Here is a 16,101-nt window from a genome sequence, read left to right on the forward strand (position 1 = left end):
TCCCTGGAGTTCACCGCCCCCAGGGCGGTCAGGCTGAGGACCCAGGTGAAAGTCGCAGGCCGGGGCGCGAAGGGCAGGGGCGGAGCGCGAGGCGCAGGGGGCGCGCGGGCCGCACTTCCGCGGCAGGCGGGCGCCGCCATAGGCCTAACCCAGCGCTCGCCACTCCGGCTCCGCGGCCCGCCTCTGGCGCCCGGTGCCAGCTCGCTCGGGTCGGCCTCCGCGGGCACCTCCACCCCCGTGAGCCCAGCGGGTCAAAGGCGGCCCGGCCCGTGGCGCCGGGGGAAGGAGTTTCCGGCGGACGCGGCGCGGTGCCGCTTCCTGTCCCCCTCGCGGCGCAGTCTCACGCCGCCCGCCCGCACGCGACTCGCCGGGACCCCCTCCCCGCCCCCCGCAACGCCCCCGGCCCCATGCAGTCCCGGATCTTGCTCCTCGGAGGTCCTGGCGGCCAAGGCGGCCAGGCCGCGCGGCGGGTGCGGCTGCTCCTGCGGCAGGTGGTGCGGGGCAGGCCGGGTGGCGACGGACGGTGGTCCGAGGTCAGGCTGCTGCACGCCCGGGCGGGGGCTGACACAGGTAACCCCTGGACGACCCCACTGCCTCTGTGGGCCCCCGCTCTCCTGCTCCCCTCCCCGGCTGCGTCGGTGCACTTGGGACCGGGCAGCGCACCGGGAGTCTGGAGATCGAAGTTCAGGTCCCCTCCTCTCCACTAGCTGCTGTGTATCACGGGACGAGCAAGGGGCTCATTCTGTGTAGCCCCCGAGATCTGGGCTGAGGTTTCTGATAACTCGGAATAGTGCTTTCTCCTCTCCCCACTGTTGGTTCACCCTAGAAGTCTGATTTGGATTATAGTACACGCAGAGGGTAAAGCGGCAGCGCAGAGGTTGTGGAAAGCTGCACTTGACCTTGCTGTCATAGTCACAGTAGCCAAGGCTAGCAGTGGCTGTAAAGTTATGTTCTCGCCAAAGAGCCCGTCGTTCACGGTTCAAAATGTATCCAAGTTTTAGTTTTTCTTTCGCACAGGTTCATCTGTTAGCGCTGAAGACCACAATTTAGTGTAACTCCTTGACTCTGCAGTGGAGATAACGTGACTTGCTAGAGATCACGCAGCTCATGAGTGACATTACAATCACATGTTCTGATTTTGAAACAGTATTTTTGGTTTGAGGGGTTTTAGGAATTGTGTGTTGGGATTGGATAATTTGTGCTGGATGAGGGAAGGGGTGTGTGCTGTTGCTGCTCTTCTAGGCAGGTAATTCTAGGAAAGATTTTCTAGGCAGTTAGTTCTAGGTAAGATTTTGTCAATGTCATTGTTGCTTACAATGACGAAGGTTTTCACTATGAAATTGGTAAATTTCATTGTTCTGTTATCTTCCTTTGCCCTCCCATGCTCCAAATACTTTTTCTTGCCAGGAAATGAGGGAGTTTAAATCCCATGCATTTCATTCATTCATTCATTTTTTGAACAAATGTTTCTTTTCCCTGCACAGAGTTGTGATTTCAGTTTTTGCCCCTTTTCAATTAGTATGACGTCTAAGGTGTTCAGTCAATTGTTGTACGTGTGTCTGAGTTATTTGTTTGTTGCTCCTTTGTTCTAGAAGGCAGAGGTCAAGGGTGAAAGTGTAACAATCTATAATTTTGGTTTGAGTTAAATGATGTGAAGTCCATTTCTGCACTGTCGGTGGGGATTTGAGGGTAGGTTACCTAATTTTGCGTCCCAGTTTCCTTAATTGTAAAATGAGGATAAGGAGAGTTTATCTTGGTATGGTTGTTGTAAGGATTTAATTAATTCAATCCCTGACACATTAAAGTTTAATAAAAGTTAGCTTAGTGTGTATATTTTAAGCAATGTGAGAATTCCTCTCTTTCCTTGGCTTTAAGGGAAATGAAACCAGTTCTTTTTAGGGTGAGAGGTGTCAGAAATATCTGGTAGACAGATGGAGCAGAATTAATTCATGTGAACTTTAAAAAATATTATAATTGTTCTTTGTATATGAATAATGTATGTTAATTATAAAACTAGACATTCATGTAGTGTGAAATTTTATACTCTATTATATAGGTATTGGTGATTAATTATAAATTAATTATTGATTCTGTTAGGATTATCAGAAGTAAATTGTTTTATAACTATTTGCCTTACTACTACGAAGGTTTACAAGGTTGAAGATTAGAGGTTTATGGGTAAATGCACATGGGAACTCACCAAAGCTCTGTACTCAAGCATGAACAGCTGTGAGCCAGGTAAACTGGAGGAAAATCTCTTGACTAGTCAGTCATGACATTAGCCATGAAAGTTTCGGTGTCCCATTTTGAACCAGAGGTCATACACAGACAAATGTACAATCATAAATAGCAGTATGTTGTAACCAATTACAGTTTAGGTTGGAAAGATGCTCTCAGCTGCACTCACACATGTGACCAGCAACTCATTCTACTCTTCTTGTAATTGATCCTGCTTCTTAGTTCTTTGGAAAAACACAACCAAGTACATAAACTATAGATGCAAGTTAAATACTGTTCGTAACTTTCCTGGACTGTACGTATTTCTTATTTCTCTTTATATTTCTGTTGGTGCCTGACAACATTTTGCATCTAATAAGTACGCAGTAGGTTTTTAAGTTAAAGTTCACACAGAAATAGCAGGGAGGCTAGAATTGTCCGTTGCCTTGAAGATAATAGCTTTATCAAGCTTAGCAAGCAGAAGGAAGAGAAGGTCATTAATGTTAAAAACAAACAAAATTCAGAAAAATCCAAACCAGCTGTTTTTTATATTTTATTATTAGATATTCTAAGTATCCATAATTTGTAAATTCTTTATAGCTCTTTGAACTTCAGTTAGTACTATCTGTTGGTTTTAGGAACAAAGAAGTTAGTTAACAAGTAGATTAGCTACTGCAAAGTTTTCTACAAAAACTATAGATGGAGTTTTTTGTTTTCAGAGATGGAGTCAAAAAAGTTGGTTCAGTAGGACTCCGTTGTTAAATAGGTTCAGATGTGTGGTAGAAGAAACAGATGTGTAATCAGTTGGAAACAGTTGAGTAATCCACCATGATTTGTCTAGTGCTGTCCTTGAACACCATCATTATTAAAGGGATTTACTGTTTTATCTTTATGACTTTGTGCATAAAGTCAAATTTGTAGAAATATTTTTAATACTTTTGGGAAAAGAAATCTATGTTCATTGTAGGATAGTGAAAAATAGAGAAAAATCCCCTAAAATATAATCCTCCCATGCAAATCCATAATTGTCAGCTCTTTGGTGTTAATGTTATGATTTAAAAATATATATTATACAAATGAGTGTTTTTTATAATAAATTTTATTTTTATATTCCCCATACAATTTCAACCCCCCCATTTTGACCCCAATCCCTCCCCTCCCTCCACCCACCCCCCCCAAAAGAGTCTCTGGTTCATAGATTTTTGTTGATTTTGATTTTCACTTTCTTATAGTTATTCATTTTCCTTGTCCCTTATTTAAGTTTTCTAGATTCCTGCTATGAGTGAGACCATCCGGTATTTTTCTTTTTCTTTCTGGCTTATTTCGCTGAGCATGATCCCTTCCAGCGCCATCCATGTTGCTGCAAATTGCATGTGTTTCTCTTTTTTGAATGCTGAGTAATATTCCATGGTATATATGTACCACATCTTCTTGATCCAGTCATCTATTTTTGGGCATTTGGGCTGTTTCCAAAGCTTAGCTATTGTATATAGTGCTGCTATAAACATAGGGGTGCAGGTGTTCTTTGGAATTGATGTTTCTGTGTCCTTTGGGTAAATACCTAGGAGTGGAATTGCTGGATCATATGGAAGCTCTATGTTTAGTAGGTCTAGAAATCTCCACACAGCTCTCCATAGTGGTTGGACCAGTTTTCACTCCCACCAACAGTGCAGAAGAGTTCCTTTTTCTCCACATCCTCACCAACATTTGTTGTTGCTAGTTTTTTTAATATGTGCCATTCTCACTGGTGTAAGATGGTATCTCATGGTAGTTTTGATTTGCATTTCCCTGATTACAAGTGATGTTGAACATTTTTTCATATGCCTGTTGGCCATTTGCATTTCCTCTTCAGAGAAGTTTCTTTTTAGCTCTTCTGCCCCAAATGAGTGTTTTTTTTAAACATTAACCATTATTGTGAACATATTGACAATGATGAATATTGCTGGGCATGATCTTTTTAAAAAGGTATAAATTCATATATATATATATATATATATATATACACACACACACACACAGTTTCACCAATTTCCCATTCTTGGACATTCAGGTTATCTATTTTTAAATATATATACAGTACAGTAAATACCCATCTATATGCATTTTTGTGATTTTTAAGAGTATGTCCTTGGGCTGCAATAAAATTAATAATGTGGGGGAGAATGTAGAACTATGGCTTCAATAATGAAGCCATTATTTCATAGTGAAATAATGGTATAAAGGGAAAAACTATACTATGGTTCCGGTTTTAGCTCTGAATTTAGTAGGTATTGAACTTTGGGAAAATTATTAACTATTTTGATCTTGAGGACATTCTTATCTACTAAAGAAATTCAGCAGTGAAATCCCAGGGCAGTTGTAACACAAAGTCTTCTATTAACAAATAATGGTGACACCAAACCAGTGGTTCTTATCCAGGAGTGGGATTCCTCCCTAGGGGATGTTTGGCAATGTATGAAGTTATCATAACTAAGAGGAAGGGGTTGCTACTGGTAAGTAGTGGGTAGAGACCAGTGATGCTGCAAATATTCTATAGTGCACAAGACAGCTCCATGAAAAAAAGAATTATCCAGCCCAAAATGTCAGTAGTGCTGCTGTTGAAAACCCAGCAACTAAACAGACTTCTTTGTCAAAGCTACTAGACATCATTAAATTGTGAGTACAATTCATAGCACTGAATGACCTAACATAACCTATAGTTTACAATTTGTAAGGGATTAAGAGCATTAACAGCACATTTTAGGAGAGGCTACCACTGATATATCTAAAATACATAACTGAGAAAGGCACTTTTGAGGTTGGTAAAGATCTTGATAGTAGAACAGCCTGGAAATATCTGAGGAAAATATCTGAACTTCACATGGATTAGCCAAGAACTAAGTAAAAACTATCAGCCATATAGAAATGTTAAAGAATTACTAGAGATTATCAACACAAAATAAATCTGGCAAAGCTATATATTATACAGTTTGTTATTGATTAAACATTGAAGAAAAAAAAAATCCTTTTGGGATTCAATCCAGGCTGATGGCCACAAAGGAGAATGTATAGTTGTAGAAGATATAAATGGTGAAATTCCGTACGGACAAGAAAAGGGAATATTAATTGATAAATTTTTACTAGAAAAAAATTTACTTTATAAAAATACATCAAGGAATTCTTTTGGCTTAAGGAATTTTGAGGTAAAAGCTAATTACTTGATAAAAATTTCTGAATGTTAATATTCCTCTGATTAAAATGTTTTCAGACTATCCTTGGTGTTGAAATGTCATGTTTCTCTCTGCACATATGCTTTGTTGCAAAACAGCTATTGTTATATATTATATTTGCTTTGCCTCTGCCTTTTCATTTATAAAAACTGTTGTGTTAGTCAGCAATCATTTGGTTTTAAATGACAGATTGTGTACAGAAAAATAATTGATTTTTCACAGAGGGGAAGTCTAGTAGAAGTTATTGAGAACTTTTGCTTTGTCTTATTTGTTTCATGTAGGAATTCTTAGTAAATAACCCACTGGGCTTTATTGTTTTTGTGTAACTAGAAGCACTGAATTTTTGGGTTATTTTACTAGAGAACTTGAAGTTGTGTGTGAAAGATGTGAAAAAGATTGCTGATAAATGTTAAAGATACTATCCTATGGATGCTTTGGATGAACTTAAATAAAATGCATCCTTTTGTGTTTTATTGATTTTATTATTGGTATTAGTGATAAAATAAAACTGATTAATTTATGTAACATCCTTTGGATAGAAGTTTGAGAGCATGATTTAACAGACAGCTACATGGCGTATTTCTATAACATCTCTTTCAATAGTTTGGGGAAATCATTGCAAAATTCATAGTATGCTGTTTTCTAATCTCTTGTAATGATTATTTCGTTCTTTTTTTTTTTTTTTTTTTAGGTGATACTATTAACATTGGAGATGTATCCTACAAGTTGAAAACTCCTAAAAGCCCGGAACTTGTGCCACAGAACTACAGTAAGAAATAGATATTTATGAATGAATAACTTTTAACTTCTTATTATGGGAATTTTCAGACAGACACAAAAATCAGAGACAATAATTTATACCTTTTATACTTACCACTTAGCTTCAATATTTATCAATATATGTCAGTCAAGGATTACCTCTACATGATGGGTTATTTTTCTCTGTGTTCTCTAGATACTCTCTTTGCCTTTGTCTTTTGATAGTTTGACTATGCATCTAAATGTGAATTTCTTTGAATTTGACCTACTTGGATTTTTTATTGAGTCTTTTTTTTTTTTCTTTTTTTTTTTTTTTTAAATAGAGGCATGTTTTTATTTTATTTATTTATTTTGTTTTTGTTTATACATGCACTGGGTACAGTCAGAAATGCGGGAGGGTGAGAGAATTCACCAGAGCCAGAGCGGGGAGCAGAGCAGGCAGAAGGACCGAAGTACACTGCTGAGGGGAGCAGCGGGCGGCAGGAGAGGTCTGCGCGCCATGTGGGACCCTCCTCTGGTGGCCGGGGAGCAGCCAGGGATCGAACTGGCGCTGCAGAGGCCGCGGGCAGCTTCGCAACCCAGCGCTCAACCGCTGCGCCACTGGGGAGGCCCTACTTGGATTTTTTAGCATCATAGATTGCTGATTAATATTTTTCATCAATTTGGGTTTTGTTTTTTTGGCAGTTCTTTCTCACTATTACATCTTTCTTCCCTCTTTTTGGGACTCCCATTAGGTATATATTATTGTAGGTGGTGTCGCACAGATTTCTGAGGTTCCATTTCTTTTTTCCTTTTTGTTAGATTTGATAAACTCAGTTGACCCGTCTTCAAGTGTGCAGATCCTTGTGCCTATTCTTGTCAATTGCTGTGCCTCTCTAGTGAATTTTTTCCATTTTACTTATTGTAGTTTTCAACTTTAGAATTACTTTTTGGTCTTTTTTAATAATTTTATTTCTTGATTGATCTTTACCAGTGAGATATTGTAACACTGTCCTTTAACTGTTTAGATATGATTTCTTTTAAATCTTTGAACATATATAATATGTTCAAATTATACTGATTTAAAGTGTCTACTAAATTTAATGTCTGACTTCCTCAGTCAGCTTTTATTGACTGCTTTTTCTGTGTGTGAGCAAATACTTTCCCATTTTCTTGTGTTTCTTATATATTTTTTTTTGTTGAAAAGTATACATAGCATATAGTATAATGTGGTAATTCTATAAATCAGATTGCTGTCTTCCCCAGAGTTCGCTTTGCTCCTTGTTGCTGCTGTTTATTTAGTGTTCATAGACTTTTTCTAAAGTGTTTGTTTTTTGTCATGTGCAGCCGCTGAAATTTCTGCTTAGTTATTTTAGTGGTGAGTTAATGATTGGACAGAGACTTCTTCATTGCTTTAAGTAAGTAATGTTTTTTCAGTCTGCCCAGGAGCTCTGTGGGTATATGGGGCATGATTTCAGTGCTTCACAGGAATCTTTGAATGCTCTTATCCTCCATTTCCTGCTTATATAAAGCCTCAACTTCATTCCAGGTGAGAGATTAGGTCCTGCTTAAGGACTTCCCTGCATATTGGTATAGTCCTGCACATGTGCTGGTCTTCTAGATTCCCAGGCATACCTTGGAGTTTTTCAAAGCCTCCTTTGGACATCTCATTCCCAGTTTCGGTTTTAATTTTTTTTAAGTATTTTTTTTATTATCCTCTTGTCAGCTTCAGCTTCAGGCAGGCATGATGTTAAGAAATTGTTGCTGACACCCCCCCTTTTTTTTTTTTTTTTTCTGCAAATGCTCTTGGTAGTGCACTGGGAAGCTCCAAGTGGGACCAAAAAAAGACATGCTCTAAGAATGAGTATTCCAGAGAGCTACTAGACAGACCAAGTAGAGATAGTTCTCTAGGAATGAGGGTTTTGAGGAGGTCACACCCAGTTCTGCCCCTTTCAGTGTTTGCCAGGCTGTTGGTTCTCACTCTCATTGTGGTAGTTCTTTCTCAAGACCACTACTAAAGTTCATAGTTGTTACTGAGTTTTACTCATTTTTCTAAGATATGTGCCCGTCAGATTTTGAAAAGCCTTTTGCTAATTTCAAGAGTTCTAAAAAAAAAAAGTTGATTTTGACAATATTGCCAGCATTCTAATCGCTTTTATGAAAGAGTAGATTTTCAGAGGTCGTTATTCTGCTGTTCCCGGTGTGCTCATCTTTGCATTGTGGTTTTAATTGGCATTACCCTGACGAGTAAGGATGTTTGAGACACTCTTCTTGTCCATTTATGTTTTTGTGGAGTGTCTATTTAAATGTTTTGCCTATTTAAAAAATTGATTTGTGGGCCTCCCTGGTGGTGCAAGGGGTTAAGCACCGAACTAAGAAGCAAACCGCAGCCTCTGCAGCACAAGTTCGATCCCCGGCCCGCCCTGTGGTTTCTCTCTGGTCGGCTGGGGATCAAACCCGTGCTGCAGAGGCTGCGGATTGCTTCATAGCGCAGTGCTTAACCCCTTGAGCCACCAGGGAGGCCATGAAATTGAAATTATTGAGACTTGATCCATTATATAGTCTGTCTTTTTGAAAGTCAGATGTAAACTTTGAAAAGATGTTCTGCTTATATTGAAAAAGTGAAGTGTTCTGCTTGAAAAGAAAAGTGTTCTGCTTATATTGAATGTTTTTTTTTTTTTTTTTTTGCATAGAACAACTGGGGTATAGGCCAGAGGTACAGGGGTGAGAGGATTCACCAGAGATTGAGTGGGGAGCAGAACAAGCAGATCTACTGAAATTCACTGCTGAGGGGAGCAGCGGGCAAGATAGGAGAGGTCTGCTGCACCATTCTGTGTGGCTAGCTCCCTGACTGGGGATCTGGAATTGATCTCAGGCAGTGGCAGTGATAGTGCTGAGACTTGACCTCTAGGGAGGCCCCTGAATGTTGTATTCTATTATTATTAGTCAGTTGATGATGATGTTCAAGCTTTTTTATATTCTTACTGATTTTTGTCTACTTTATCTACTGAGAACAGGATGTTAAACACTTCTGTTATGATTATAGATTTGTCTGTTTCTTCTATCAATTTATATCTTGTGTATTTTGACCTCTATAATAGGTATGCACATATTTATAATTGTTATATCTTCTTTATGAATGTTCATCTTTATTACTGCTCATTGCTGTCCCTATATCTGGTAACACTTATTGTTAAAGTTTGTTTTGTCTGATATTAATATAGGCCACACTAGATTTTTTTATGCTGAGTGTTTGCATTGTGCTTTTTCATTCTTCTACTTTCAGTTAGTCTAAGTCTATATTTAAAGTGTGTCATATGGACTGTTTATTCATTCTGACAAGCTCTTTCTTTGTATTGGAATGTTCAACCCATTTATATTTAATATAGTTATGAGCATAGCTAAGCTTAAGTCTATAATCTTAATGCTTGCTGATCTTTGTCCTATTTGTGTCTGTGTGTGTACACACACATAACCTTTTCTTGCCTTCTTTCGAGGGATAATATTTTTGTCTTCTACATTGGCTATTAGCTATTTTGTTATACCTCTTTTTATAGGGTAGTTATGTCCAGTAGAACTTTCTGAAGTGAAGGAAATATTCTGTATCTGTGCTGTCCAACAGTCGGTACTAGCCACATGTAGTTAGTAACCACTCAAAATGTGGCCAGTGAAATCAAGGAAAATTATTTTAAAATTTATTCAATTTTAGTTAATTTAAAAGTTAAATCAATAGGCTAATGACTTCTCTACTGAATAGCACAACTCTAGAGATTATAATATCTTTAACTTACCACAGTTGACTTGTTAATAATCTATTTTAAGACTAATGTGAGAACTTTTTAATATTATATTATCTCCCGTACCCTTTATACTCATGTTATAAAATTTTAATTCTATATATGCCAAAAATATAGAATGCTAAAGAAGTTAAACTATATATATATATACACACATATATATAATAAAGATAACTTTTTAAAACTTAAAATAAAAGTTTTTATGCATTATGCTGTTTTCCTTCCTGTTGCTTTAGGTATCCCTTCAGTCAGAAGAGCTTGTTTTAGCATTTTTTTTTTTTAAGATTTATTTATTTATTCATACAAGCACTGGCCACAGTCAGAAGCATGGGAGGGTGAGAGAATTCACCAGAGCCAGAGCAGGGAGCAGAGCAAGCAGAAAGACCGAAGTACACTGCTGAGGGGAGCAGCGGGCAGCAGGAGAGGTCTGCGCACCATGTGGGACCCTGGACCCTCCTTCTGTGGCCGGGGAGCAGCCGGGGATTGAACTGGCTTGCAGAGGCTGCGGGCAGCTTCGCAACACAGCGCTCAACCGCTGCACCACTGGGGAGGCCCATTAGCATTTTTTTTTTTTAACAGATTTGCTAGTTATAAAAAATTTTCTCTATTGTCTGTCTTAAAATGTGTTTATTGGGGTTTCATTTTCAAAGTTTTGTTTTGTTTTGTTTTGCTGGATCTGGAATGCCAGTTATTTTCTCTCAGTGCTTAAATGATTTTTTTTATTGTCTAATTTCTATTGTTTCTAATAAAAAGTCAGCTGTTGGTTTTTTTTTTGTTCTCCTGTTGTAATTCTTTTTTTCTATCTGCATTTAAGATTTTCTTTATTTTTTTCTACCATAAGTTTGGCTTTGATGTATTTAAGTGTGGTTTTCTTTGAATTAATCTTTTTTGCCTTTCTCAAAAATTTTCAAGAATTAAAAAAAAAATGGCTGGGCCTTTTTTTTTTCCTGCTTTGTATGGTCTGGCCAGTCCCACCTGGTAATTCATTTTCATTAATATATTTGTTGTTTATACAGTGTCCTTTTGATTTTTCTGTATATTTTCCATTTCTCATGCTTGAATATGTTCTTGTCCTCCTCTCCCAATATATCTTTTAACATATTTTTCATGTTCCTATAATTACAGCATCTGGGTCATTTTTAGAGTGGCTTTTATTGACTTTTTGACCATGGGTCACATTTTTCTTCTTTCATAATTTTTATATTCAGATATTGTACATAAAAGACTGAATAATATTTGTCCCAGAAAAGGGCATTCCCCTTCATCTGCTAAGCTCTGCGTGTATGTGTTTATGTTTAGAGGTGGGCATGCTGAGTTAATTTAATAATGTGCCCAAGTTGGGACTGAGTTTTGTTGTAGTTTTTGTTAGATTTCATTTGTCTCTAGCTTCAGATATTTTGAGGAAGGGCTCATGACTTTTCCTTCAAATTTTGTCGGGATCTGAAATCTGCTAAGTGTCCAGATTTCTCTTTATGCTTTGCAGATTCATACCTACCTCTTCATCCCATAGCCAATTTCTCTCTCTCTCTCTCTCTTTTTTTTTTTTTTATAACTGCCAGATCTTTGGATTGCTGGGGAGTTCCCTTTGCCATTCAGTCCTGTATTTTGCTTTCTATAGTTCAGTTCTCTTTTGTCGTTCTTTTTTCTAACCTCCATAGGCCATGCCAGTGAAGTCCAGGAGTGCCTCAAGGAATTTATCTGAGCTGTTCTTTTCTAGCACCATCTTTGAGATTTGCGGCCTTGAGAACTGCTGAAGAGTCTTACAGGAAGTTCTAAACATACCTAGGCCTCCACTAGGTTGTTGCCTTGTACTGAGGGAAGGTCCAGAACACTTCAGGAAGGATATCTCTCAGCTTTTTATCCTGTGTTTGGTTATAATTGTACCTGCTTGTACTCTTGGTGAGGGTGACTGGGTAATAGAAAATCTGTACAGGTGGTTATAGATTTTCTCTGTGATTGGGACTTCTTGGTAGGTTGATTCATCATGCCAGGCCATGTGTAAGCTTTATAAGTTTGTTGAAAGTTCAGTTTGTTTTTCCTGACACATCTATGACTATTTTTCCTCTTGCCATCCACCAGGAATGAAAGTTGGCTGTAAGTCTTTTCTAGAAAGGGTCATTACTTTCTAGAATTACTTCATTTAGGTTTCTTTGTATCCTTAGCTTTGTGGTGACTTTAAGAAACTGTGATTTTTGTAGGTTACCTGACTTGTTCTGGTTAGATCGAAAGTGAAATTCTCTTATCCTAAGTAGAAGTGGGAGTCAGGAACATTTATTTTTAATGTTCATTATTTAATGATTATGCCTATTATTGTAATAGGCAGGTTTTCTTTTCTGGGGGTGAGACTAGTGACATAATCCTTTTAACAAGTTGTTATTCTTATCTAGAGAAAATTTCATAAAATAGATCTATAACAACTTAAATGCCATAGGTACATGATAATTAAAATACTAATTTTTACTGATTTTCTTATTATGAATGTAGCTAACTTAAACTTCAGACGTGAGAAATATTACCCATTTGATAGATGACAGGAAAACTTTTATGTCACTTGAGTTCTTTAGGGAAATAACTTCTTGGAGGGGGTGGTAAATTATGTTTAAAATCTTAGCTGTGCACTTTGTTGGTGTGTGAATTTCTGTATTCAACTGCTCTAACTCTGCTTGGCTATAGGGGGAAGATCATTTTAATGTCATAAGCATACTGATGAAACCAAATAGCATATGTGAAGTGTGTAGGATAGTTTATGACACATAGTGCTTGATAAACATGAATCCCTGATGCACTTTCCCCAGTCTTATGATTCTTGATCCTTTTCATCTTCTGTTATCCCATCCCCATGACACTGTTGAGCGAGGGGATTACTGAGGGCTGCTATAATGCTACTTAAGAGATAGGCTAAGGAAAATTTTTTGTCTTCAGTCTTACCCTTAAAATAATGACTCTAATACATGTCATCTGGATTTGATTTTGAACTTACCCATAGTTAGGTTGTTTGCAGGATCACAAATTCCCTTTCAAAGATCAAACTTAATGTGTTTATAGTGTTGAAAGAATGTTGGCTTTTTCACTCCCACCCAGACATGAAGTATAATCACCACTTGATAGCACTATCCATCCCTTCTTTCAAAATTGAAGACGCAAGAGTCAGCAGTCAGGGGCCTCCCTGGTGGCGCAAGAGGTGAAGCACCTCACTATGAAGCAATCTGAAGCCTCTGCATTACGAGTTTGATCCCCAGCCTGCCAGGGAGCAACCCACATGGCACAGCAGACCTCTCCTGTCTTGCCCGCTGCTCCCCTCAGCAGTGTATGTCAGTCTGTCTGCCTGTTCTGTTCCCCACTCTGTCTCTGGTGAATCCTCTCACCCGCCACATCTCTGGTCTGTGCCCCAGCTCTTGTATGCATAAATAAATAAATCTTAAAAAAAAAGTCAGCAGTCAGTCTGAAATATTTTATCATAGTCACAAATGCTTAATCATTTTAAGGATCTTTTTAAGTGACAGAACTCACACAAATTATACTAGCTTTGAGTATTCCAAGAATCTTAGCAATAATGTCAATTTTAAAACTTAATAAACATAGACTTTGAATGAATATATTTTCTTGCAAATGACTCGGGAACAATTCAGTGGGTAGCTGAGATCAAGTCCCAAAGTATGAAATGTGTCTGTTTCTGAATATGGTAAAAATATGTCTGTTTTTAAATATGGCAAAACTCAATAAATTATTACCAGAAATCTCCATAAAAGCAACAAAAACCCTCACCACATTCTGGTTTACTTTTAATTTTTACTGTTTTCATGAATCTCTTATGTAATCAAAATTTTGGGTTTTTTTTTTTTGTGTTTGGTTATTAGCAACTTACCCTTTGAAATTTATCTTAAGAGAGTTTATGTTGAAAGCAGCTGGATGATCTAGAGAGTCCAGTTTATATTTTCTTGTGCTTATTATCCACTTACCATTATAATATAAATATCCTTACCTACTATTGCTTTTATGTTAAGATGATGGTATATGTTTACCCAGAATTTAATTGTTACAATGTCTCTACTAGTCTGTCTTATGAGCAACTGTGTTCATTTTCCAGAAAAAAACTGTGGGCAGCTTGGTTAACTTAAAATTTAAAAGTGGCTAAAGTCATCCATTATCTTATGCAGCCACTTAAGTACTATGTAGTTGCTACATATTATAAGATAGATACATTACATAACACAGCATGCATCTGTACATTTATTTACTATATTATGTTCAAATATTGTATTCTTTGAATTTTTCCTCCCTCTCAGGATCTATTTCCAAATGGTAAAATTGCAGTTCTTTGGCTTCACTTTTGCTATTATGTGATTGACTTGAAATTGTGGGTTTTGGTTATGAGGAAACTTTGATGAGCTTTTTTTTTCTTTTGGCATAATTTTAAAAAATATTCATAGTGTTTTGGAAATGGTGTTTTGTTCAAGTTTGGTACTCTGTTACTTTTCTTATTGTATTTATGCTTCAGTGGAGCTTTTTCCCCTTTGAATATCTAATAATTTTAAATGAAACATAAAATGATAGACTTTTATTGCAGAAAAGAACTTCAGCAATTATTATCCTCTCTGAAACTCATTTCATAGCCAGGAAAGTAGGACCACAAGAAAGAGGACAGAAGACTAATTAATTAGTAGCAAAACCCAGATTTCCTGACTTCAGCTTGATTTTCCTTTTATAGTTTGCTGCAACATCTTTGACTACTCAAATTTGATTTCCTTCAGAGTAAGTCCTGGGATGGCAAGAAGAATGATGTGTTAAAACATTCTTTTGGAATTTAAAAATGTGAAGGATTATTGAAAATAATTGAATTAGTTGAGCATGGCTGTGCTATTTCTACCTTTATCAAAGTTGTTATTCAGACCACTGAAAATCACTGTTGTCTTATAGTATTTTATAGTCAACTGTCAACTTCTTGTTTGAACTGTTTCTGTTTTCACAGTGTTTGGCAGGACATCTTTCTAGCTAGACACCATCTAGCTCCGGGATCTAGCCCAGTGCTTGCCATATAACAAACAAAGGGGTTGGATTGCTCTTCAGTTCTTTCATTGCCTAAGTCTTGTCACTCCTATCTTGTCCATTATAGTTTCCACTTATCATCTTAGTCCCTCATCTCTCACCTCCAAGTGCTGAAGTCGATAATTGAAGCTTTTTTGCTTTTTTCTATAAAAACTGAATCTCATGGCTTAGGTGAAATTGGCAGTTTTTGAAAAGTTGCTTCTTCATATTTTTGTGCTTAAGGTTAAACTATATTGTATCGAAGCTGTTATTTGTTTTATGATATGTCTTATGAGGTATTGCTCCAGGGTAGCAGGATGGCCTGACCTTAGTTAAATTTCTGCTTCCTTACATAATCTTACTGCAGTTAGTGGACCATTTGTATGTGAGGTCATGTAGGGTTACTGGACACACTGAACTCTTATCCAAGCAATTATGACCCACAAAGATTTTCTGCAAGAATTAATTACAACATTGTGCTCTTAAAATGGCTAGTTTGGGCATAAATCAGTAGGACATGAGATCCTTTTTTTGAGAAGAGAGGAAAATCTTTGTCTTTAATTTGTAAATAAGAGATTTGAGAAATTCATCAATGTCATAAAGTGACAGAACAGCATGGAAAAGCTATGTTGTTTTTGTCTAAATGTACATAACCAGCAGCAATCATTGCAGCTCCTTTTCAGCTAATGAATTGTGACAAAGGTTACACGGAAGGCCTCCAGGAAAGTGTTGCCTAAGATTTCTTTAGCTAATAGAGCCAGAACTTGAAAACTCTATGGGAAGCAAGGCTAACAGTTCTTAAGATTTGCTTTTTTTTTTTTCCCAATAATTGCACCTGTTCTCTCTCATTGTTTGAGAATTTACTTTGAGAATAGGATTTTGTTTAAAATTTCTCTAGATACATTTTTAAGAATAGAACCCTCCCCCATCGGAAGGACCCTATCAACTTATAAAGCTCCTCAGTGTGCACTAAAGTTTCCTATAGTGTCTCTACAACAATCTCTAGCCAGTGCCTGATTTTCCTTAAGCTTCTTTCTCCTAGACAACCTAGTAAGATGAGTTAAAATTCATTTTGCATTTTATTGCTGCTTATTTTCTATTTAGTGACAACTGTT

At 37.5% G+C, this 16,101-nt stretch overlaps 1 protein-coding gene across 1 annotated transcript in view; it reads left to right on the plus strand.

Moving 5' to 3' along the window:
* Window positions 1-407: 407 nt before the first annotated feature.
* VWA8 (von Willebrand factor A domain containing 8) overlaps window positions 408-16,101 on the plus strand; it is a gene marked incomplete at both ends in the record, with an annotated part of 320,923 nt that continues 305,229 nt past the window's right edge. The window contains 2 exons of the mRNA XM_084235317.1: window positions 408-570; window positions 6,118-6,195. Of these exons, the coding sequence (XP_084091443.1) occupies window positions 408-570; window positions 6,118-6,195 (241 nt within the window). The remainder of the gene's footprint in view (window positions 571-6,117; window positions 6,196-16,101) is intronic.

This window comes from Talpa europaea (genome assembly GCF_964194135.1).
Source record: "Talpa europaea genome assembly, chromosome: 6".
Lineage (NCBI taxonomy): Eukaryota > Metazoa > Chordata > Mammalia > Eulipotyphla > Talpidae > Talpa > Talpa europaea.